At 55.9% G+C, this 24,308-nt stretch overlaps 3 protein-coding genes across 6 annotated transcripts in view; 1 reads left to right on the top strand and 2 right to left on the bottom strand.

Moving 5' to 3' along the window:
* MGRN1 (mahogunin ring finger 1) overlaps positions 1-5,112 on the bottom strand; it is a 61,691-nt gene extending 56,579 nt beyond the window's left edge. For all 4 annotated transcript variants that reach the window (XM_059895983.1, XM_059895984.1, XM_059895985.1 and 1 more), the window contains exon 1: positions 4,885-5,112. In XM_059895983.1, coding sequence (XP_059751966.1) covers positions 4,885-4,972 — 88 coding nt within the window. In that variant the 5' untranslated portion in view covers positions 4,973-5,112. The remainder of the gene's footprint in view (positions 1-4,884) is intronic.
* Positions 5,113-10,872: 5,760 nt separating this feature from the next.
* UBALD1 (UBA like domain containing 1) lies at positions 10,873-15,301 on the top strand. Its single transcript, XM_059898130.1, has 3 exons — positions 10,873-11,079; positions 14,468-14,530; positions 14,853-15,301. The coding sequence occupies exons 1-3, from the start codon at positions 10,960-10,962 to the stop codon at positions 15,204-15,206; spliced, it is 537 nt and encodes a 178-aa protein (XP_059754113.1). The 5' UTR covers positions 10,873-10,959; the 3' UTR covers positions 15,207-15,301.
* A 6,529-nt stretch (positions 15,302-21,830) lies between these two features.
* C15H16orf96 (chromosome 15 C16orf96 homolog) overlaps positions 21,831-24,308 on the bottom strand; it is a 39,090-nt gene continuing 36,612 nt past the window's right edge. Inside the window, 2 exon segments of the mRNA XM_059898131.1 lie at positions 21,831-22,301; positions 23,432-23,645. Coding sequence (XP_059754114.1) covers positions 22,286-22,301; positions 23,432-23,645 — 230 coding nt within the window. The 3' untranslated portion in view covers positions 21,831-22,285.

Raw genomic sequence — 24,308 nt, 5'->3', positions numbered from 1 at the left:
GCCTAGTTGCTCCGCGGCATGTGGGATCCTCCCAGACCAGGGCTCGAACCCGTGTCCCCTGCATTAGCAGGCGGATTCTCAACCACTGCGCCACCAGGGAAGCCCTGCAACCTTCTCTTTAAGAACTTGACTGAGGTGTCCTAACGCCTGCCGTGATCCTTGGCTGGGGACCAGCCAGCCGTGTGATCGGGGCAAGGGACTGCAGGGCAGTGGAGTGCAGAAATAAACCCTCACATTTATGGTCAGCTGATCTCTAACGAAGGTAAAATGGTAATGTGATGGGAAAAGAATAGTCTTTTCATCAAATGATGTTGAAATAACTGACTATCCATAAGCAGAAAAAAACACAAAACCCTAAATCTTTACCTCAAACCATACATTAAAAAATTAACTCAAAATGGATCACAAGACTTAATGTATGAGCTAAAACTATAAAACTTCAAGAAAAAAAAATAGGAGAAAATCTTTGTGACCTTGAGGTAGGCAAAGATCTTTTACAGTAATCTTTTTATTTATTTATTTATTTTTATATTTATTTTTGGCTGTGTTGGGTCTTCGTTTCTGTGCGAGGGCTGTCTCCAGTTGCGGCAAGCGGGGGCCACTCTTCATCGCGGTGCGCGGGCCTCTCACTATCGTGGCCTCTCTTGTTGCGGAGCACAGGCTCCAGATGCGCAGGCTCAGTAGTTGTGGCTCACAGGCCTAGTTGCTCCGCGGCATGTGGGATCTTCCCAGACCAGGGCTCAAACCCGTGTCCCCTGCATTAGCAGGCAGATTCTCAACCACTGCGCCACCAGGGAAGACCCAAAGATCTTTTAGATATAACTCCAAAAACATTAACCATCAAAAAAATTGATAGGGAATTCCCTGGTGGGCCAGTGGTTAGGACTCCGCGCTTTCACTTCCAAGGGCCCGGCTTCAATCCCTGGTTGGGGAACTAAGATCCCACAAGCCACGTGGCGTGGCCAAAAAAAAAAAAAAAAGAAAAATGATAAATCAAACTTCACCAAAACTTAAAATTTTGCTCCTCAAAAGACACCATTAAGAAAATGAAAAGACAAACCACAGACTGCAAGAAAATATTTGCAAATCACAGAGCTGATAAATGAATTGTATCACTGTATCCAGAATCCATAAAGAACTCTTACAACTCAAAAAGAAGACAATCCAACTTTTAAAAAGTGAATAAGACTAAAAGAGCCAACCCTCCAACACACACACACACACACACACACACACACACACACACGACATATAACAGCCAATAAGCACATGAAAAGATGCTCAACATCATCAGTCATCAGGAAAATGCAAATCAAAACCACAGTGAGATACCACTTCACATCCACTAGGATGACTATAATTAAAAAGGTAGGCAATAATAAGTGTTGACAAGGATGCTGAGAATTTGGAACCCACATACACTGCTGCTGGGAATAAATGTAAATTGGTGCAGCCATTATGGAAAACAGTCTGGCAGTTCCTCAAAAGGTTAAACATATGACCCAACAATTCCACTCCTAGGTGTATACTAAAGAGAACTGAACACACCAAACAAACGTTCAGCGGCGTTATTCATAATAGCCAAAAGGTAGAAACTCCCCAAGTGTTCGTTAACTGGTGAAAAGATAAACAAAATGTACTATAACCATACAGTAAAGTACAATATATGGATGAACCTCAAAAACAATGCTAAGTGAAAGAAGCCAGACACAAAAAAAGACTACATGCTGTATGATTCCAGTTATATGAAATGTCCAGAAAGGGCAAATTTTAACGACAGAAAGCAGATCAGTGATGGGGTAGGGGTGAAGGTGACAGCAGAGACTGCCTGCAAACAGGCATAAGGCAAGGAAACTTTTATGATGGAAATATCTAAAACTGATTGTGGTGATGGTTGCACAATTCTATAAGTTTACTAAAAATCGCCAGATCATATGTTTACAAAGAATGAGTTGTACGGCACACGATTGATACCTCAATAAAGCTGTTATGAGTAAAATAAATAAATACAATCAAAACAAAGCAAATGCTGTTAAATTCAAGCTAGGTACTGTTGCAGGGCATGTTGAAAACTTCAAAGTAAAAGAAAATTGGACAGGGACTTCCCTGGTGGCACAGTGGTTAAGAATCCGCCTGCCAATGCAGGGGACACATGTTCTAACCCTGGTCTGGGAAGATCCCACATGCCTCGGAGCAACTAAGCCTGTGTGCCACAACTACTGAGCCTGCGCTCTAGAGCCTGCGAGCCACAACTACTAAAGCCTGCGTGCCTAGAGACCGTGCTCCGCAACAAGAGAAGCCACCGCAATGAGAAGCCCGCGCACCGCAACGAAGAGTAGCCCCCGCTTGCCGCAACTAGAGAAAACCCGCGCGCAGCAATGAAGACCCAACGCAGCCAAATAAATAAATAAAATAAATAAATAAATGTATTTTTTAAAAAAAGAAAATTGGACAGGAGATTTTAAAAGTCCTCACCATACACACACACACACACACACAGATAACCATGAGATGACAGATGTGTAAGTAACCTTATTGTGATAATCATTTCCCGATATATACACATATCAAATCATTACACTGCACACCTTAAACTTACGCAACATTATATGTCAATTATATCTCAATAAAGCTGGAAAAAAATTGGACAGTGTTACAGAGGTGTTAAAAAAATACTAACTAGCACCCAATGATTCTTTCTAATATAATCAACAAAATTGACAGAGACCTGAAAAGATAACAACTGTCTCATAAATTGATTGTACAGTCCATGGTCCCTAAAATCATCTCAACCCCCCCTTCCGTCCCCAGTCCATGCTTGGGGAAACATACTCAAGTACTGCTTAGGTTCCAGACTGCCTCCCGGAATAAGGTGGCCCGAGGGACAGGAAGCAGAGAGGACAGCCTTTGGACTGGACAGGTTAAGCACTCCAATCGCTGGCAGCAAAACTGAGGTGGCCCATGGTGTTCACCTGGGTGCCAGCCCCAGCAGATTAACTGTGGCTGACTCGGGTGTCCACAGAGTGGACCTGACTGATTAACAAGGTCTGCCAAACAGAATCCAGAAGCAGTGCTGTAAGTGCCTTGTATTTGTGATTTTGTCCAAATGCCCAACTGAAGGGACATCAGGTTTGCTCTGCTCCCAGGTGACAGGAGGTACCACCTTAAACTTTTTGATACCTCTTCCAAGACACTGCTAACTGCTATTAGAGTCTAAGTTGATCACTTAATTTACTTTTTGAGCCATTATAGCAGCTAACATTTTTCAAGGACCTCTTAGGTGCTAAGCACTGTTCTGAGCACTGTATGAGGATCAGCCCATTTTACAGATGAGGAAACCATGACCCAGGGGGCTAAGCAGCTTGCCTAAGATGACTCAGCCAAAGATGGGCTAGAAGAACATCAGAGGTGGAAGAGGATGACTTCAAACAACTGCTCCATCAGATCTGGGGATGTCAGCCTCCAGGGGATCCCTATACCAGGCTGGGCTGCCCTGTCCTAGTGCCTGGGGACAAGCAGGCGTGGAGCTCTCCCATGCCTAGTAGTAAACAGAGCCCTCTGCCCAGCTCTGACTGCATCCTCTTTGACTGCCCCGAACTGCTAGTCTCCACTCCCTTTATCTCTGGTGGTCCCAAACACTTGCCTTCTTTCACCTTCCAAAATGAGGGTGAAGCAGTTCTCAAACTTGAGTGGACATCTGACTCACCCTAGGAGTGGGTTTTAAATGCAGGTTCCTAGGCCACAGCAGGCCCCAACAAGTCTGAGGCAGGGCCTGGGAAATGCATGTTAAACAAGCTTCCCCACTGTTGGAAGCAGGTGGTCCTGGACCATACTCAGAGGAAACCTGGCCCAGGGGATGCCCACAGGCCAACTGTGAGGCCTAGAAGACCACGACATGGGATCAGATACTTCAGAAGCCAGGATCAGAGGCCCCAGTCTGAAAGTCTCCATGATATCCAAATGCCCTGTCCTCTTTCTTCTCTCCTTTCCAGGCAAGTAACCGGACGAGGAGATGGAGCACGAGGAACCCGAACTAAAGTTCCAGGGCAGGCCACACTCCTCATCAGAGGCAGAAAAACATTGTGGACGGGTACAACTGGTCTGGTAGTCTGACTCCTGGTCCTGCACCCAGATGAGCTTCCATCCAGTTCTGAGACCTTGGGAAAGTCACTTCCTCCTTGGGGCTCAGGTCTTTCAGCCACAAAAAAGGAGACTGGAGAACCGGGTAGGTCCCTTCCAACCATTCCCCGGTTGTCCAGCATGGACTCCCAGCTCCTCTTCCACCGACAGTTATGCCCCCTTGGGCCCAGCCCCCCTCCCCCCCCCCCCCCCCCACCAAACACAAGCGCCAGGTCACAGGAGAGCTAAGCCTCTGTCCAGACGGGACGGAGAGTGTCCAGAACCACTGGCCGGGTCTTCACAAGAAGCCACCAAAGAAAGGGAAAACCGGCGATAGAATGATGTCAATCCTTTTGACAATGACCACTTTGTAAGCACAAGCGAAGCATCGGGCACCGTGCTAAGCCCTCCCAAGCGTCGCGCCCCGGAACCTCACGCCAGCCCTGGGGGATTCCTATTGAGCATACCCCAGTGTGCATACGAGGGAGCTGAGGCGCGCAGGAGTGAGCTGACTGACCCAAGGTCACCCAGCCGGGACGAGGCAGTCAGCGCCGTACCGACCCACGCCCCGGGGTCCGGGCGGAGGGCGCGTGGACCTCCATGCAGGGAAGCTGCAGAAAGGACCGCGGGCCGAGCAGAGCCCCCAGCCCACCCTCCGAGGAGGATCTTGCGCCCAGCCCCGCCGCCCCCTGCCCGCCCCGCGCTCCAGCCCGCGCCTCGCTGTCCGCACCCGGGGCCGAGACCCGGGCCGGGGCGGCCGCTCACCGGATTTCGGGGGGTAGCGATAGGCCGAGTTCGCCTGGATGTCGATGTCCTCCACGCCCGCGATGCGGCGGCTCAGGATGGAACCCATGGTGCACGGCGGGCCGGGCCGAGGCTGGGATGGGGGCAGCGGCGGCGGCGGCGGCGGCGGAGGCGTCCTTACGCGGACATGGCCGGGACCAGGCCGCACGGACGCTTGCCCACGGCCGCGGGCGCTCGGCCTCTGAGCCCCCACCCCCCGGCTCAGCCCAGGGCCAGACGCCACGGCAGCCCTCCGCCCCCCAGGCCTGAGGCACCTCGGGAAATGGAGTCCCCTCGCCGCCGAGGGTGCCCGGCGGCGGCGCGGGATACCCACCTAGGAACTACATTTCCCAGGAAGCTCCTCGCCCGGGCTCGCTGCAGTTGTTGACAAACGGTCCGGGACAAACCAAATGGACCTGAGTCCAGAGGGGAGGAACCATCAACCACACTGCAAACTATCCTTCCCTTTGCATTCCATGCACAAAACTAACATCGTAACTCTTTAGCCTTTTAATAATCTGTTCATACATAGATCTTGCTAGGAACCAACGCCTTCCATTTACTCCCTCTCTGAAATAACTCCCGGAGCATGGTTCTCCCCACTTCCCAGGGTTTAATCTCCTGGCCCGGCCAGCAGAGGGCAGACCCGTACCTGCCACCCGCAAAGAGCTGGGATGGAACCCAGGATTACCTGGAGCGGTGCACACAGGGGAAGGGAAGCACCTTTTCCAGAACTCTAGGCATCTCTCTGTCTCCACGTCCAGAACAATTCTTTGAAGACATAATTTTAAAGTCCCCCGTGGAGGCAGTAGACCTCTCCCCGTTTTACATATAGGGAAACTGAGGCACAAAGAAGGGAGGGGGCCACACATAAGGGTGCTCAAGTTTACAAGAATCAGGGTTAGAGTTAAAGCCTCCTCGCAGATTGCAATGTACTTTCTTGGCTTTGTGACTCACACAAAACTCTGTAAGCAGGCCAAGTGAGGATCTGTTTTTACCTACTTTTCACTTGAGAAACAGCAGTTCTGAGAAGAAAGTGACTTCCCAAGACAAGCCTGTCTATCCAGAAAGGAGCTAGGGAGGGCAGAGGCTGTCTAAGAGTCTCAGATGGTAAATTCACCACAGTCCACATTAAAGTGAGTCCTACACCTTTCCAGACGCCAGAACCCAGAATACAACCTTCCTATTTTCAGGGGACCTGGGAAGCCAAAAGTAATAAAGGAAGTGAGGGACTTGTGTGATTATAAGGGAGAGTCCAGGTCTTGGAGCCTGATTTAACCTCTCTGCCCTGCAACCAAGATCCCCCTTTACCGAGCACCTACTATGTGCCAGACATTGGTGTTGAAGGCTATGCACATATTCTCTCTTTTAATTCTCTGTTGTAGGTTCTATTTTCATTCCCAATTTACAGAAGAGGAAAGAGGCCAGGAGAAGTGAAGTACCCACTCAGCTTGCATAGTAGGTAAGTGGTAATAAAGCTGGAATTTGAACCAGGCCACTCCTCTTAATGCCACACTCCCCTGCCACTCCCAGCCCCTACCACCCCAGAGACAGGAATGCTCCAGTGCCAGATTCCCTGTCTCTTGCCCCCAGATGAGCCTGAAGACATCCCCACCCCATGTGACCTTTCTTCCCTTACTTTAAATTTCTTTCTGTTGAATCACATAACACTGTTGAATCATATATACACAAAGAGATATACCAACACAGCATTCAATTTATCGGTCTCCCTGCTTGTGGGGAGGGAAGGAGAGTATTGAGGGCCCAGATGTTCCCACTGAAAAATAACCCTAAGAGCATGTCCTCCCTACAGATAATGGGCCAGGGCAGTCATTTCCATGGGCTGATGTTTGATCAATTAAACATTCCTCTTAATAGAGCTTTGGACTTCAGGTATATTTTTCTGTGCTTATCCATGCCCCAGTGGGAGACAGGCCCTTTTTTATTTGATACTGGTTCTACTATCAACATCTTCACTGGTTCATTTATTTATTCAGCAAATATTTATCATGCAGCTACTATGTGAAAAGCAATGAGACAGGCAAAGAGCCAGGAAATAGAGATTAAATGGTGAAACCACCAGATATGAAACATCTAATGAGGAAACAGACACTAAAGGTGAACAAGTGTATAAATACAAAATGTGGTGGGTGCTATAGGGGAATGGACTGAGGTGCAGTGAAATACTAGGAGAGACCTACTATTCATAGGGGAGTCAGAGAAGGCTTCTCTGAGGAAGTGACATTTAAGCTAGGACTTGAAATACAAGTAAGAGCCAAGCAGGCAAACGCTGAGGGAGTAGGCAGCCCAGGTTCCAGGCAGGGAGAGCAGCATGTGCAAAGGCCCTGAGAAGCTGAGTAAGATCAATGAGCTCAAAGGCCAGTGTGGCTAGAATCAAGTAGGCAGGAGAGTTCAGGAACAGAGGTCAGGAGTGAGGCAGTGGCCAGATCTCAAGGCCCCTCAGTCAGCCAGTATCGGGTCCTTTGAAACATGAAGAAAGACCCTAGGCACACTTCACGGCTAGTATGAATCCCTCAAGTCGACTTCTCAAGCCTTCTGAGGGGGCAGGATCCCTGCCTATTCATTCTTGTGCTCCCAGAGCCAGGCACCCAGTGGATGTCTGATAAACACATCTGCAGAGTGATTGAAGGAATGGAGGTGGAGAGGAGCCCGGGGTCCTGAGCCTACCATCAACTGGCTATGCCAACTTTGCCAAGGTCCTCAACCTCCCTGGACCTCAGGTAAGATGAAGGCATTGCCGTAAATCCCTTTTATACCTCCATCCCCCCCATCTACTGGCCCCAGCTGTCAGGCCCAATCCGAGCCTGCTAAGAAATCCGAAGTCCACTCTCTAGCCAGGCTGATCCTGGCTGAAAACAAGGTTGTTTTTTCCTTCCCGCTGCTCCTGGGAAAACAAGCTGGCTGGGGGGCCATAGGGGCCAGAGGGGTGACCTTTGCTCCTGATAGCCCCACCTGCCCCACCCCAGCCAGCCAGCTGGCCTGGAAGAGCTCCTTCTGGGCTGAGCAAGTCTAGGCAGGTAACTGAGTGGTGCCCAGATGAGAGTGAGGGAAGGGGTGAAGGTACTTCCTGCCTCCCTAAGCAAGAAAAGCCCCCAGTGGTCCCTGCCAGGACAGTGCCCACCCTCCTTGGCCAGAAACACACCCTGCTGGCCCACTGGGTGCCTGCTCTTCTCCACTGGCTCTGAACACTGTCAAGAGTGTAAGGAAGTTTGGATTCCAGCCTCAGTTTCCTTATCTGTAAAATGGGGCTTGGGTTCCCTACAGTGGTCCAGATGGAGGCAAAGAGGTGAGTGCTAAAATGGTGCTCTGAGCACCACAGGCATTAATCCCCCAGAGCAGTCCTGGGAGAGTTCTGAGCTGTTACCTTGGGTTCTACAAATGAAGGAACTGAAGCTCAGAGCCAGAGAACCTTGTCCCAACATCAGAGTCATTAAGTGGCAGAGTCAAGACTGACACCCAGGTCTGTCTGGCTCCAGAACCCACTCACCTTCCACCATGCCCTGTTGCTGTCCCACTAGTAATAGTGATAGAGGTAATGACATTCAGAACTGCCCACCCCGTGCTGTGCTGAGCGCTTTGTCCACATTAATTCACGCTGATGCTTTGTGAAGGTGAGGGGCCATTTTTAATAAGAGCAGAACTCTCCTGGCACCATCAAGGTTTGCAAAAAATGGTGCAGCCTGAATGATCCCCATGTGGCAGAAAAGGGCTGAAACCTTATTTCCCGAGTAGACTTGGGAAATAAGTCCCAAGGTGACTTCTGCCAGGGTTGAGGCACCCACCTGAAGGGGACACTGAGTCCTCTCCCTGCCAAAGGGCCAAGCTCCCATCTCCAGCCCTCAGAGGCCGCTTAGCAGTCCCACTGCTCCAGGCTCCCCTCCCTCCCCCAGCTATCCCGATGCCCCAGCCTCCCCGGAGCCCCCATAACCTTGGGAGCCTTCAGGCCCTGTCCACCAGTCTCCCATCCCCCTCCTCCTACCAGTCAAAGCCAGAATCCCCTGGAAGGGTTGAGGGACCCAGGAAGGGCTCCTCCCAGAGCCCTGCCAGTCCTCCTCCTCCCCCCAGGGTGGGACAGTTCCCTCCATTCAGTCGAATTCTGCAACAAATCCCTGGGCAGGGATGGACTCCCCTGGAACCAGACACACCTAGAACATCGCCTGACCCGGACTGGTCCTCTCTCCCACCATCTGGTCTCCACAGTGCTCAGCCACAGTGATCCTACTTCACACAACGGATCAGATGTACTAAAACCCTTCAATAGCCTTTAGCCCACCATCTCCAGGGCCTGTGCCTGCTTCCTGAGGGCACTTTCCACACTTGCAATTCTACATCTCTTCTTGGGATTTTTCTTTTTTAATTTATTTGGCTGCATTGGGTCCTCGTTGCTGTGCACGGGCTTTCTCTAGTTGTGGCAAGAGAGGGCTACTCTTCGTTGCAGTGCGCGGGCTTCTCATTGTGGTGGCTTCTCCTTGCGGAGTACGGGCTCTAGGTGCGCGGGCTTCAGTAGTTGTGGCACACAGGCTCAGTAGTTGTGGCACACAGGCTTAGTTGCTCTGCGGCATGTGGGATCTTCCCGGACCAGGGTTCGAACCCGTGTCCCCTGCATTGGCAGGAGGATTCTTAACCACTGGGCCACCAGGGAAGTTCCTGTTCTTGGGATTTTTGATGCACGCCCCCACCCCATCCACCAGCCGACCCTTCTAGAGTTTGTTCTCTGCATCCCGGGCCAGATCAGAGCCAGGAACAGAGTAAGGGCCCAATACAGAGTTGCTCAACTAATGAAACTGGTGTCCAGGGAGCGCGGGGAACCGGGATAAGGTCATTCTGAGCCGGAGTGACGAAGCCCCCGACCCCAGCTCCGAATCCGTCCGACCCCGACACTCTCGACCCGCAACGTCAACCGGAAGCGCCGCGTGCGGAGCTGTAAACACAGCCCGCAACACCCTACCTCGCGCTCTCTTCAGCCCCGCCCCCGCCCTCCACGTGATGCGCCCCGCCCGCCCCCGCTGCTGCCTCATTGGGCGGCCAGCTTTGTTTACCTTATATGGCCAGGTCCTAGCACCTCCCGACAGCCCATTGGCTGAGGCGCGGCCTCACTCACTTGACGTCACAAGGACTGAACGATGCAAATAAACTAGGGCATTCTGGGAATGGGAGTTCGGGGCCGCCCCGGAACTGGCTCCGCGCGGTCCTAGCGTCCGTACGCTAAAAGCTGAGATTTCCGGGAAAGCGCACAAGATTTTGCGTGGGAAAGTGCGAGCATCCCGCAGAGGGTACGCAGAGGCTCCAGAGACTGCCGTCCTCGCCTACCTGTCTCGGTCGCCATCTCTTCCTCTGACGTTCCTCGGGTCTACTGTGTGCTTGGTGGAGCGCCAGGCCGGGGAGGGACCCGTGTCACAAGTGGGCGACCCGAGCTTGTGCCCTGGGTGTTGGGGAGACTCGGAAGGCTTCCTGGAGGCGGTGACTTTAGGCAGAACCCTAAGGGGCAGATTAATTTATTTCCTGAACGAGTATCTGTAGGCGCTTACTGTGTGCCAGGCTTTCGGGGCCTTATGGCCCAAGTGCTGTTGATTTGTGCCAAAATTATTGGCCCATCCCCCTCCCCAATAGTGCGCCTACTCAACACAGTGGGATGCCAACCACATTGGGGTTCGGGATACTGGGGTCTTGGTAAATACTCTGAGGCTGCGTTTGCGCCCATGCACAGTGTCTGTGGCCCCCGTCTCCTGACCCCCGTCAGTTCAGTCACGGGCCTGGGCACGTGCCCGTCCAGCTTCTGCACACAGTAGGCGCCCAACGCTCAGACACACCTTCGGCCCCAGCCCGGCCCGCGGCCCCCGGCCGAGCGCGGCGGAAGCGGCGCGGGACTACATCTCCCATCATGCCCCCCGCGGCCAGGAGCGAGGCGAGGCTCGGTGAGTCAGAGCCGCACAGTAAATATTTGTATTAGCCGGAGCCGGCTCGCTAATGGTGGACGCGTGAGGCGAAGGAGCGCGCGGCGGCGGGAGGCCGGAGCGGGCAGGCGGCGGAGGCGCCATGTCCGTGAACATGGACGAGCTCAAGCACCAGGTCATGATCAACCAGTTCGTGCTGACGGCCGGCTGCGCAGCCGACCAGGCGAAGCAGCTGCTGCAGGCGGCCCACTGGCAGTTCGAGGTGCGCGGCCGGGCTGGGGCCGGGGCGCGGGTGTCCGTCCCGCGTGGCTACGCGTGTAGTGGGGCATGTACGGGCCGGTGTGGACACGTACCGCGGCGCGCTCGGCCGGGGTCGGGCCCGCGCACTCGGCCCGGAGTCCCGGCGGTCGCGCGCCCCCTGCAGCGCGCACACGCGGCGTGCGGGTCAGGCCCCGCGGCGCGGCCGCGTCTACGCGGCCCCCGGAAACGCCTCCCGCTCGGGGTGGGCGGGAGGGGCAGGCTGCCCCCCCCGGCCCCGAATTCCCGCCCCCCAAATTCCCAGGCGATCGGTTTCGGGGGCCCCCCTTTTTGTGCGGGTAACGGCCAGGGCGGGGTGGCACCGAGGCCCAGACGGACAGACGGGCAGGCGGCCGGAAGGAGGACGCCCCAGGCCTGGACCGAGCTGGGCCCACGCCGCCCCCGCCTTGGGAGCCGCGGGTTTGAGATAAGGGAGCCCCAAGCCCGCGGGTGGAGCCGCCCGGTGTGTGTGGGTCTCAGGGTCTGAGGATCTGCGTGTGGGCTGGACAGCTCGGCAGCGCGTGTCCACGTACATGTGCATTTGTATTTACGCACGCGCCACGCTGCGTGTGGACATGTTGGCGTGTGTGTGTGTAAACACGCAGTCCACCGGGGCGCGGGTGCGGGGTGTGTACCCACAGGTCGCCGTTTTGCAGACGGTACTCTCGCGTGTGCACACATGTGTACAGGTGTTGTGTCGGAGCCCCTCACTACAGCTACGTGCGCATCTGTGTACCCTGATCCAGAGGCGTCACCAGGTGCTCTCCTCTGTGCTGGCCGGCGAATCTACCTGCACAGTGCATGGCATGGTATACACGGTTCAGTAGCTTCTAGCTTTCAGCCAGCTGGGCAGGAGGTGGGGCTGCCCCAGCCTGGCCCCCACCTCCCCAGGCCTCCCTGACCCATAGGGCACTAGTGCCCAGAGCTTGTGCTGCCAAGAGGCCACCTGGCCTTCCCTACTCTGCCGCCCCAGAAATAACCCAGGATGGTATCTAGGGATGAGGCCAGAGCCCCTTGAGCTCTTCCCCTCACGAGTGTAAGGTCACAGCCCCAGCCAGTCTGTAGAGTCTGTGCCTAGTCCAGGCTTCAGAGCCTGGTTTCTAGAGGGGGAGCGAGCTCAGGGAAGGTATTTGGGCCGTAGGAGGGACAGGGAGCCAGGGTACTCTGGAGTTCAGCTTCCTGGGGGTGGGATGGGGATCAGAATTGCTGCCCGAAGGTTGGGACAGTCTGGGGAGGCAGTGGCCTGTCCACCCAGGGGAATCCTTGCTCACTTTCCTACCAGAGATCTCAGGGGAACCGCTAACCCTGCGGTGGTCCTCATATCACAGGATGGGAGGCTTCTCTGTCTCTCTGAGCAGGTCCCACCCTCTGGCCTCAGTTTCCTCAGCTGTACCTGGGGCGTGTGAGTTGACCTCTAAGGAGTGAATGGCCAGCCCCCCTTCCAACCCAGGCAGCCCCACCCTGCAGGAAGCTCCCTAATCAGCCCGTTTGTCTCAAGAGCTGGATGTGGCAAAACTTGCAAAACCACATTCATGGCAGTTTGCTTGAGTCCCACATCTGCATACACAGCTCCCCGGTCTGCTTGGGGCTGGGCAGGCAGGTGTCCGGTGGGAAGCGGCCCTGCCTGTAGGCACTCTCAGACCAGCCCACAGAGCCTGGCACCAGCCTGGCAGTCACTCAGGCAGCACGGGTTGGTGTCGCTTGGTCACAGGACTTGAAAATGTAACTTTGAAAATGGAAATGCCTGGGGAAAAACTGATCTCAGGAGGGGCAGGAGCAGCTTGCAGACGGGGGAGCTCTGGTGGCCCCCAGGGTAGGAGCCCTGTGCACCAGGCTCCCTGAGTCTCAATTTCACCATGTGTAAAATGGGGAGGCTGATAGTAGGGAGGTCTGCTTAAGGTAAGAATGGATTGTGAACATCCAACCCTTAGATCTTCCTGGGAGTGAGTGGGGTTCCTTGTGGTAAACTCCCCTCTGTGCCCTCCACCCGTGGCTGGCTGCACACTTGGGCTGAGGGCTGGCGCAGCAGGAGGCCCTGTTTTTGGGTCATACTCTCTGTGATTCAGGTGTTAATGGGGACAGAAGGCTGCTGGGGGAGGGGGACCTGTGTGCTTTAAGGTTGGGGGTGCTTTAGGAAGGCAGGAAAAGGGCAACCGTTTCTCCCTGGAATCCTAACACACAGCAATGGCCTTCAGAGTTGCCGTTGGGGGAGGAATGGTTTGGTGTGTCCCTTGAGGCTCCTGGGGGTGTGTGTCACAAGGAGGTGCTTAGAGATCAAGGCCCTCCCCCCAGCTCCCACACCCATGTTTGGGGACACTGGGGTAGGGCATCTCCAGCAGGAAATTCCCAGAGTAATTCACTTGAATTTACTTTAATAATAAAACCCCTAGGGTAAGCCCTAGAAGCCAGGCTGGGTTTCTGGTTGTGTTGGGAGTGGGGGAGGGGCTGACAGCGCTGGGCTGTGGGGTGGTGAGCCCGAGGGGGGAGCCATGGAGGGCAGAGCTGCTCGCAGACCCTTCACACACTTGACGGGCTCCCTCACCCAGCACTTTCGCAAGAGCAGCTGGTTCCTTTATTTTCCTGGACGCCTCTCCTGCAGGGGCCGAACCAGGACACACCAATGCCAGCGGAGGCCACCCTGGGGCCCCTTCCCCCAGCCCCCCAGGGTCACTAGAGGAGCTTGTCTGACCCAGGCCAGCTGCCACCCCCTTTTCCACCCACTTCTCACAGTCCTGGGTGCAAACCCCACTTCAGCCTTCCTCCTGCTCCACCACCTTGAGAACATTCCAAGGAAGGCTCAGGTAACTGGACAGCGGTGCAAACCCCAGACCATCCTACTTAATTCCGGCTCTCCCAGCTGGACCGTGGATCTCAGGAGGTCACTGCTGCTAGGGAGGGGAACCTGCAAGCCACCTAGTCCCGTCTCCCTGTGGTGCAGATGGAGAAACCGAGAACCAGGGCAGGGTCCCTTGGCCAGCCTAGGAGAGGAGCAGGTGGGTTATAGACTCTCAACATCTGGGTGCCTTTGCCGTCCTCTGGCTCATAGACAAGGAAACAGAGGCTCAGGGAGGAGTAGGGACTTGCCATCCACGGAGTTGGTGGCAGTAGGGCTAGAATCTGCCGGAGGCCTTTCCCCATGAGACAGGCCCCCATGTCAGGTGAGCTGGAAGCACCTGGCAGCCAGGTGGCAGGCAGTGTCATGAGGGTCCTCCCCACCCACCAGACGTGCCCAGAGGTCCACAGCGCCTCTTTGGGCTGCAGCGAGGGTTGAGGGATGACAGGCCTGCTGCCTCAACTTGCCAGGCCAGGGCCACAGGGGTCCTGAGGGTAAGCGTGGGCCTTTCTTCCCGCAGACGGCCCTCAGCGCCTTTTTCCAAGAGACCAACATCCCCTACAGCCACCATCACCACCAGATGGTAAGTGTCCCCTGCAGCCCCAGGGGCAGCCGTGCGGGGCTGTCCTGATTCGGGGCAGGGGGAAGCCACCCAGGGCCAAGGACGGTGCAGTGGCTCTTGGCCACGGAAGAGCCGCTGGAATGGGACTCCTGGGAGTCTGGCAGCAGGCACAGTGGGCCAGCCCGTCTCGGGCACCACACCTTTCCTCTGTGAGCTCCTGGCTGGTGGACCGCCTGCAGGGTGGGGTGCCTCCAGGGAAGGGGCATGTGTCTCCTCATGGGAGCCCGGGGCCCTTCCAGAAAGGGGTGCTCACCCCTCCCTCTCTGTTCCTCTTCCCCCACAGATGTGCACTCCAGCCAACACCCCCGCCACGCCCCCCAACTTCCCCGATGCCCTCACCATGTTCTCCCGTCTCAAGGCCTCCGAGAGCTTCCACAGCGGAGGCAGCGGCAGCCCGATGGCCGCCACGGCCACGTCGCCCCCGCCGCACTTCCCGCTTGCCGCCACCGGCAGCTTCGCGGCACCCAGCTGGCCGGCTGCGGCCTCGCCCCCAGGCGGGGCACAGCACCACCAGCCGCAGCAGCTGCCCCTGTGGACTCCGGCACCCCCTTCCCCGGCGTCAGACTGGCCGCCCCTGGTCCCCCAACAGGCCACCTCAGAACCCAGAGCCCACCCTGCCATGGAGGCCGAGAGATAAGGGAGGCCCCTCCCCCCTCCCGGAGGCCAGAACCCCGTGGGGCGGGGGAGAGGACGTCTCTGCGGGCCCCCTTCACCCTCCTCTGTCTGCACCCCCATTCCCCAGAGCCCTGGGGGGGAGAGACCGGACCCTTGTGCCAGTACACAGGCTGCCTGCATGCGTACCCAGCAGCGCGGGCCTGCGGCACCCAGCTTTCATGGATTTGGTTCAGAGTCGTCTGGGTGCTGTTGGACAGAACCTCAGAACAAGCAGCCTTCCCCGGAGGACTCACCCGCCGCGCCCCACCCCAGGGGGCTGCGGAGCTCCCTGGGGCCGGTGGGCCTAGATCCCCACCCTCGGGAATGCAGAGCCTTCTCCGCATGTGTGCGTGTCGCTGTGTCTGTGTATTTATATGTATGTCGCTCTTCGAGAAGCAACCTAGTTTATGGGGCAGCTGGACTTTGCATGTTAGAGTGAGCCCCCTCTCCCCTTGTCCGCCGTCCCTCTCCCCAGGGCCCTGCCCCTCTCCCCTGCCCCCTGGGCAGTCAGCCTTGCTGTTCCCTGCAGAGAAAAGGATTGTGGGAAACTCCAGGACTCTTCCCACCCATCCCCCAGCGCCTGCCTGCTGGGGCTGCCTGCATGCTTCCCCAGAGCCCGGGGGTACCCCATCCCCAGTTCCTTTCCCCCTTTTAACAAAGGAGAAGAAAGAGTTCCAAACCACCACCAGGCTCTGTGGTCTTGCCTCGTATCCTAAGCTTTGCTGCCAGCTGGCCCTGTGTGGAAGGGGAGGGAGCCAACGGAGCCCAGAGCAGGGGCCCACCCCCCGGTCCCGCCTGGCTCCACACCGCTCCTGTCTGTTGCTGTCTTTTCAACCACAACATGCTCTGGAATCTTCCTGCCCACCCCAGCCTTTTCCCATGAAGTTAGTTCCTGCCCTGTGTTCCCAGAACCCCTGCCTCTGTCTGCTCACCCTTCCCCCCGTCCGACTGGACAGATCCCGACCTCCAGGGCTAACAGCTGCCTTCCGGTCTGCCTGGGTTTCACAGAGGACTTTTCTTCCTGGCTTAGGGCCCCAATGACTGGCTGCAGGCTGGTCCCTCAGCCCAACCTCCAGCAAACATGCTGTGTGGGCAGGGCCCTCCCTTGGGGAGGCACAGGCCACAGCACCCGTAGTAAGATAGCAGGCTCGGATGCAGAGCCCGTGGGGGCTAGCAGCAGGGACCAGACAAGGCTGAGCAGAGTCTAACCCGCAGCTCAAACCTTTGGTTGCTAAGGAGACGAACCACTCGGGCGACAGGCAGTGGATCCGCGGCTGCTACCAAGCCAGGCTGGGGCAGGCACCTGTTCTTGCTCCAAGGGAGAAGCCAGGGCGCCCCACTCTGTCCTGGGCAGCCTGTACCAGTGGAGGGCATCCCTGGGGCAGCCTCGGCCTTGCACCCCTTCGTGAGGAGCTGGAACGTGGGGAAGGAAGGAGGCGGGGGCCTCTGCAGCTCTTCACTGGCAGACCTTACTCCCTAATCCGGGAGAGCCTCCCGGCACTCAGCCCTCTGTGGATGGCGTCTGGGTTGGGGAGTTCTATTTTGGAAGGTCTCCTGCTTGACAGGTGTCTCAGCACCTGCCATCAACAGTCCTGCTCTCGCTCCCCAGGGTTGCCGTGCTGCCACCCAGCCTCACCTCTGCCCTGTTGGAGCCTGGACAGGCTCTGTGGGCCACTGTCTGTCCCCGCTTGTCACTGAAGACTGACCGTGGCGCCCCTGCTCTAGCTGTTGCTTATGTCCTGGAAGTGTGTCCTCACCTTGAAGCCCACCCTTCTAATGGCCTTCAGAGGGGGCACAGCTCTGCCTGGGGTGCCTGTGGTGAGGGGATTGCGGGATGGGGCAGGATGAGAAGGGGGAGGCTGCCCTAGGCCTCCTCAATCTTTACTGCAGCTTCTTCATCCTTTTGGATGGAAGACAATTCTCAGGGAGCTGCCACATCTCCCTCCAAGTGTAGGAAAAATGGTTTGTAGAGACAAGTATTTCTGGGTTATCTGTAACATGGGGGTTATCTGTAACAGTGTGCCTGAGCTCCCCAGTGTGCAGATTACTGAGGTGGCCGTATGCGTTGGAGCCACACGAGACGGTGTACAGTCCAGAATGTGCACTCAGGCTACCCCCAGGCGGGCCCCTGGGTGGCCTGTAAGTGATCCACACCCTTGCTACTCAAAGTGTGGTTCCCAGACCAGCGGCATCACCTGGGAACTTGTTAGAGATGCAGGACCTCAGCCCCCAGCCCAGATCTACTGAAACAGAATCTGCTTCTGACAGGATCCTCACGTGCCCAGTGGACATTCAAGGGTGAGAATGTCCCAACCTGACCAAGCCCAGTTCTGTTTCTGGGGGCCACCACGGGCTGGGCCTGGAGGTCCCTGGCGGTCTCATTAGGGCTGGCAGGGACTTGAGGTTCCTGTAGATCCAGCTCTTCCAGCGTGGGCACTCTAGACGTCGGGGGCTGGGTCCTTCTCTGCCACAGGCACATCCTGTGTGCTGTGAGATGTTGAGCAGCATCCCTGGCCCCTTCCCATGAGTAGATGCCAGTAGCAGCCCCCAGTTGTGACAACCAAAAATGTCTATACGCACAGTGAAACATCCCCTGGAAGCAAAGTCGCCCCAGTGGAGAGACCCCACTCTGCCTGTGGTTCCGTAGCTGGCTGCACAGCATGGCCTCCAGGGAGCTCCCAGACCCCACAGCATCAGAACCCCTGGGGAGGCCCTGACAGTACAGTTTTAAACATTCCCCAGGATATCAGTGATCGACTTGTGAATATCCTAAAAACCACTCAATCGTATACTTTAAAAACTGTATGGGGGCTTCTCTGGCGGCACAGTGGTTGAGAATCTGCCTGCCAATGCAGGGGACACGGGTTCAATCCCTGGTCTGGGAAGATCCCACATGCCGCGGAGCAACTGAGCCCGTGCGCCACAACTACCGAGCCTGTGCTTTAGAGCCCGTGAGCCACAACTACTGAGCCTGCGTGCCACAACTACTGAAGCCCGTGTGCCTAGAGCCTGTGCTCCACAACGAGAGAAGCCACCACAAAGAGAAGCCTGCGCGCTGCAACGAAGAGTAGCCCCCGCTCGCCGCAATTAGAGAAAGCCCGCATGCAGCAACAAAGACCCAACACAGCCAAAAATAAATAAAATAAATAAATTTATAAAAAACAACTGTATGGCATGACACTTATGTGTCATAGCTGTTATTAAAAGTAGAACGGCTCCCGGGTGATTCTGATGCAACACAAGCCCCTCATGGCAGCTGGGAGCCACCAGACTCGTGAGCCTCCAGCCTGCAGAGCACAAGGGTCCCTTGGGTCCTTGAGGCAACTGTTCTGGAGGAGGGCCCAAGAATCTGATTTCTCTCTTTTTAAAATTTTTTTAATACACTTTATTTTTTAAAGCAGTTTTATTTTTTTTAATTCTTTTTTTTTTGAATTTTATTTATTTTTTATACAGCAGGTTCTTATTAGTTATCTATTTTATACATATTAGTGTGTATATGTCAATCCCAATCTCCCAATTCATCCCACCACCACCACCACCACCACTTTCTCCCCTAGGTGTCCATATGTTTGTTGTCTACATCTGTGTCTCTATTTCTGCCCTGCAAACCGGTTAGGAATCTGATTTCTAACAAGGGCCCCAGGCACAGCGGGAACTGGAGCAGGAGGGGGCAGAGGGCAGGGCTGGAGCTTTCCAGCAATGCTGAGGCCCTGCCAGGTGTGAGCATCTGAGCATCTCTCAGGCAAGCAAAGGGGGCAGGAAAACTCACTCAAGGGGGGCTAGAGGTGGGCCCACATAGATGCCACGTGACCCAGAACTCAAGGGCAGCATGGAACCAGGAACTTCAATTTCCCCAAACCTGGAGTCTCAGAAGCAAAATTGAAGGAGTCAGTAACCACCTACTACACGTTCAAGTGTAAACTGGCTAAAAAGCAAAGCTGCTGATGTAGGAACAGAAGAGAGCCACATTTACAGCCATCCTCAGCTGTCCACCTCGGGCACCTCCTAGGAGCTGCCTAAGCAGCACACAGAGAAGACCAGCCTTGTCACCTCAAAAATCCAGCCTCTGGGCTTCGTCACCACTAGACTTGAGCTCCAGATCGCTCTCTTTCCAAGATTCCATTCTGAAAACACCATTTGCATCCATGAGATTGCTGGAAAGAATGTGATTGGAGCTCTCATTTCTGAAGAGGGGACATGGCAGCATGTGGGAATGGAGGCCGGGCCTCCCCAGGTGACAAGCGGTGGGTAGGCCCTACAGGTCTGATGTTAAATAATCAGGGCATGGCTGTCTTAGGGGTTTGCAGATTCACAGGCCTCTGATGTGTGCTGCTGGGCTTGATTTGTCTGCCAGCACTTTAAAATCAGGAGAGTTTACAAGAAAAGCCTCACTTTTGGCTTACCTTGGAAAATTTGTAATATCTGGACCAAGTTCCCTTAAGGCCACAGATGGTTGAAGCTGACCACCACCGTGGGGACATAGCTCAGCCTGTCCCTGGCCGGCCAGCCACTCCTCTGTCCACCATGGACATGTGCGTGTCCAGCGTCTGTCTTGCGTCTGCTGGAATCTCTGAAGGGGATTTGCTCTTCATCAGGAGCATCTGTGGAAGTAAATGTCCTGCTCTGTGGGGTGGCAGGGTGGGGGGTGGGGACCTGGGGGGGTGGTGAATGGAGGCTCTGAAATGCTTTCTGCAGGCAGGCAGGGCTCCTCCTTCAGAGCTTCAAAGAGAAGGGCTTGTTCTGAGATTCCCTTGGATGAAGGTGGATGCTCCCAGGGCCGTTGAGAGCCCCCAGGGCTCTCTGGGAACACACCGTGGCCGCTGCAGAAAACCACGCTGCTCCGGAGACTGGCCCCCCAGCCAGTGGCGGGCAGGGCCATTGTGGCCCTGGAGGTCTCTGAGGGGCTTTTTACAGCAGGACTCATCTGAGGACAGATGAGGGTTCTGACTTCAGCCCCCTCCGCAGGAGGGGAGGGGAGGGCCCACTTCCTGGAGGCCTGTCAGTGGCACAGCACGAGGCGCTGGGAGCCTGTTCGCAGAGTCCTGCTCTGCTTTCTGGGGCCATTTCTCATCTCCTGGGGAATATGAGGTGTAAATATTGGGGAGCTCATTTTCTACGGATGCTGGGGAAGCCATGAGCAAGAAGAAGAAAGGGGAGAGAGAAGAGAAGCCCCTCTCTGGAGGTTGTGTGTGTGTGTGGAGGGTCTCTGCCTAGAGCTCCCAAATCCGTGGAAAGTCAGGGGTCAAGCCAGCCAAGACGGTGGTGCCAGGGGGACCTGTGTGTCCCTATGAAGTCCCTGCACAGAATGTCCTCCCTCCAGTGCCTCCTGGTGGCCTGCTTTTGGGTACTGGTGGTGCCTTTTACCAAGGCAGATCATCTTGTTTGGGACACGTTTGCTGTCGTCAGTTGTTTATACCTTAGGGTTAATGAGTCTGTGGTCTTTGAAAGGAAGAAAATGTTCAGTGACCCTTTTACTTGCATCGGTGGGTTGTGGGGCTGGGTTTGGGGGTGCAGAGCAATCACCACGCTGCACCTCGAGGCAGGACCCTCTGCTTGGCAGCAGGCATCTCATTCGTGCCCCTCATACCAGGCCAGCTCACATGCTTCCCTCTCCACATGACCGATTCATCTCAGTCTTTTGTTTGTTTGTTGTGTTGTGTTTTGGCTGCACCACACGGCTTACGGGATCTTAGTTCCCCAACCAGGGATCGAACCTGGGCCCTCGGCAGTGAAAGCCCGGAGTCCTATCCACTGGACCACCAGGGAATTCCTTCTCGGTCTTCAAACTGCAAGTTCCAGGGATCCCCTTCACTCCCAGGCAGACCAGGATGGTTGGTCACCCTACTCCTTGTCCAGCCTGGCCCTGCCACCGTGTCCCAGGCCAGGAGCTGTGGTCCCCCCTGCAGAGGAGGAGGCTGGACCCAGGGCCTCCAGAAATTCCCACTCTACTGACCCCATCCCCGGTTCTGTCTGCTCCCCAAGCACCTTCCCCTGCTGGGATGGGGTGGGCCACCCTTCTGAGCAGCAGCCCCAGGAGTAGGTGCAGTACCTCCCTCCCAGCTGCCAAGACCTGCAGGTCCCACCCCCGGGGCTAGAATAGGCGAGCCTTGTCCTTGGCAAACATCCTGCCTGCACCTCCCACCTGGGATCAGGCCAAAGGTTGGCTTCCCTACCAACCCCCACGGGGGATAGAACTGTCATCTTCAAGATGGCTCCTGGCCGGCTGCAGTTGGGTTCATGGTTCCCCACCGTTCAAAGCACCCAGGAGGCCTGTCAGTATGCAAATGGATACACAGTGACCTACCTGGGTCTTGCTCCTCGCTCCCTGGGCTGCAGGAACCCACTCAAGCGCTGATTCCATTGGTAAATCTGAGAAATGGGCTGGGAAGGCAGCTACGAGGGACTGAAAGAGCAGGGCTTGGATGCCTGTGGTTCCACACATGTCAAGACTGCAGGAGACAAGCCTGACCACACCTGGCATGGGCGCGTCCCCAGGAGCCCCCACCTCTCCGTCTGCCCGAGGCCAGGCCACACCTCCTTTCCCTGGAAGTTGGACCCCCTCATACCTGTGTACAGCACCCACCCAAGAAGTACAGCCTTCTGGGCAGGTGGCCGGAGAGCTAAGGCCTCACTGTGTGACCCTGGGCAAGTCACACCACTGCCCCTCCCACAGGCCCGTGATCTGCCCACCACACAGGACCAGGGCCACACGGGGCGCTTTGCCACGGGGCGACCGATGTGATGGGGGAGGGGAGGTTTGTTGTGATTCTCTGCTGAGACTCAGCCATGGTGGTTCTGGACAGTGGTTCTGGGAGGCTGACCCTGGGCTGGTGGCCCGAGGAAGGACTGGCAGGTCCACCCACCCATGTGGGATGGGCAAGGCCTCCCCTCGCAGAGGGCATGGGGCCAGTCACCCTCATCCACAGTCAGAAAAGTGAAAGATTTTATTCTGGGGAGAAGCTGACAAAAATACTCATGTGTGATATGGGGGTGGGGCCAGGGCTGCACTGGCCAGTATCCCCCAAGGCGGTGTAGGTCACCTGGGTCAGGAAGAGCTCTGCCTCATTTGGACACAGTCCTTGGAGAAAGAAAAGAGAAGTCAGGAGTGGTTGCAGGTGAGGAGCAGGGGGAGGGGGAGGCAGGGCTGGGGGACAACTGATGGGGAGGGGCAGGCACGCAGCATCCAGGACTCCTTTGGCTGCCGGTCCAGAGGACCCTCCTCCATGCCAGCACCCTGGCTCCCCCAGGGCGGACCCCCGGGCAGCTTGCCCACCCCACTCCCTGACTCGCTCCAGGAGCCTCTGGTGGATGTTGGGGGGAGCCATGCCCCAAAACCATTCAGAGGGAAATTTTTTATTTTAGTCTTTGTGGAATGTGATAGAAGTATCAGAAGCACAGAAAGGGCAGAGGGCGCAACTGGACAACCTAGGGGGTGGAAAGGGAGAAAACGCGAAACAGAGGGAGGAGGGACCAGTAAACTGTCCAAGGGGCCGAAACCATGCCAGTCTGTAGGACCCGCCAGGCAGGTGTGAGCAGGCGGGCCTCTGAACCCTAAATCAGGATGCTTTGACCACCCCCCGTCCACCAAGTGCATAGGCAGTGAGCGCGGGAACCAAAGAGGCAGAAAGACGCCAAACAGGACAGAGCAGTCCTGGAGGATTCCAGGGCCCTTGCTCCAAGTGCCTCATGGATTAGCCAGAAGTAAATACAAACAATCGGGTTCTTTAAATATCCAACTCATAACAGTAATTACTGGTGGGAACAATCAACAGACAATAAAAAACCACGCACGCAATAAAATTTGGTTCCCATGAGAAAATTGGTCCTGGTAGAAATAATGGTCCCCAAAGAAAATGGACAGTGGCGTTAGCTGTAATTGGAACTGACTCTGATAAAATCATTTCAGCAAAATAAAAAGGAAAGTGATTGTTTTGAAAACCACTTTGTGTTGTATTGAAAATTGGTCAAGGAATTAAATTGGTTTAGTGGGAAATTCAATCTAGAAAGCTGTGTTCTCCATGAAACGCAGCATGAGAAGGATTGTGTTGCGGGTATTTATATGAGAGTTAAAACAGCTACTGGATCAAAATGAGTCCCTTACAGAGACCCTCCCCTAAGTCCAGGGCCCCTGCACCTTCCCCAGACTAGGCTCAGGGCAGGGTCTCCACCTGCTGGGGGGAGGGGGCGACGCTGGCGGTGCAGGCTTACAGCTTGGTGGGCTCCTTGGCGGACTGCATGCCGGCTCGGGACTCGAGGCGCAGAGGCCTTGGGTGCCCGGCAGGCCCTGGGGCCGGCTGGGGATCCTGCAGGGACGGCATCAGCTGTGGCAGCAGCGGCAGGGGAGGCAGAGACGGAGGCTGAGCTGGCATCGTCGGCTGGGGGCCTGAGGCAGCGGAGCCCATGCTGGTGCAGGGGTGCAGGGCTGCGGGGGGGCAAGAGAGACCCATGATGTGTCCCAGGAATGTTCTGGAGAGAGGCTGGCCCAATGGGGTCATCTTCTCCACTAAGGAGAAGAGAAGCCTCAAGACTGGAAGTGCTTCACCTCTGCTCACCCAGTCCAGGCACCTGACACTTCCTGGGTCTGGGGGGCGGCCCAAGATAAGTGAAACCAGAGGTGGACACAGAAGTGGAGCAGGGCAGCCGAGAGGACACAGGACTTGGAGTCCAGGATCTGGGCTTCGGCCCAGCTCTTGCATTCCCCAGTTCACGGTCGTGCGCCTCAGCTCCCCCACTTTAAAATGGGCTAGCTGTGCCCACCACAGCATCCTGGTTAACGGGATAAGGACTGGGTGAGATGAGAAGGGAGGTAGTGCTTTGTATGCTGTAAAGTGCTCTCAGATGCCTGGTACGTGGTGATGTGACCAGAGGAGTCATGAGCTCAGTTGCCCCCAACTTGGCTCACGGGCCCTCAGCAGAGAGACCCGAGGGAATGAACAGGCTCCCTCATCCCAGCTCTGCAGCCGGCTGGACCCCAGGGGACAAACACCTGGCTTGGGCCCCAGGGATGGCTCCTGGGCCAGGAAACCTGAAGGGTAAAGGTGGAGCCCAGGACGGCTGGAGGCCCCAGCCAGGGGGCTGGGTGCCG

Source organism: Balaenoptera ricei, chromosome 15 (genome assembly GCF_028023285.1).
Source record: "Balaenoptera ricei isolate mBalRic1 chromosome 15, mBalRic1.hap2, whole genome shotgun sequence".
NCBI lineage: Eukaryota > Metazoa > Chordata > Mammalia > Artiodactyla > Balaenopteridae > Balaenoptera > Balaenoptera ricei.
The sequence above is the reverse complement of the archived record's forward strand: the minus strand, read 5'-3'. Positions and strand labels throughout refer to the sequence as shown.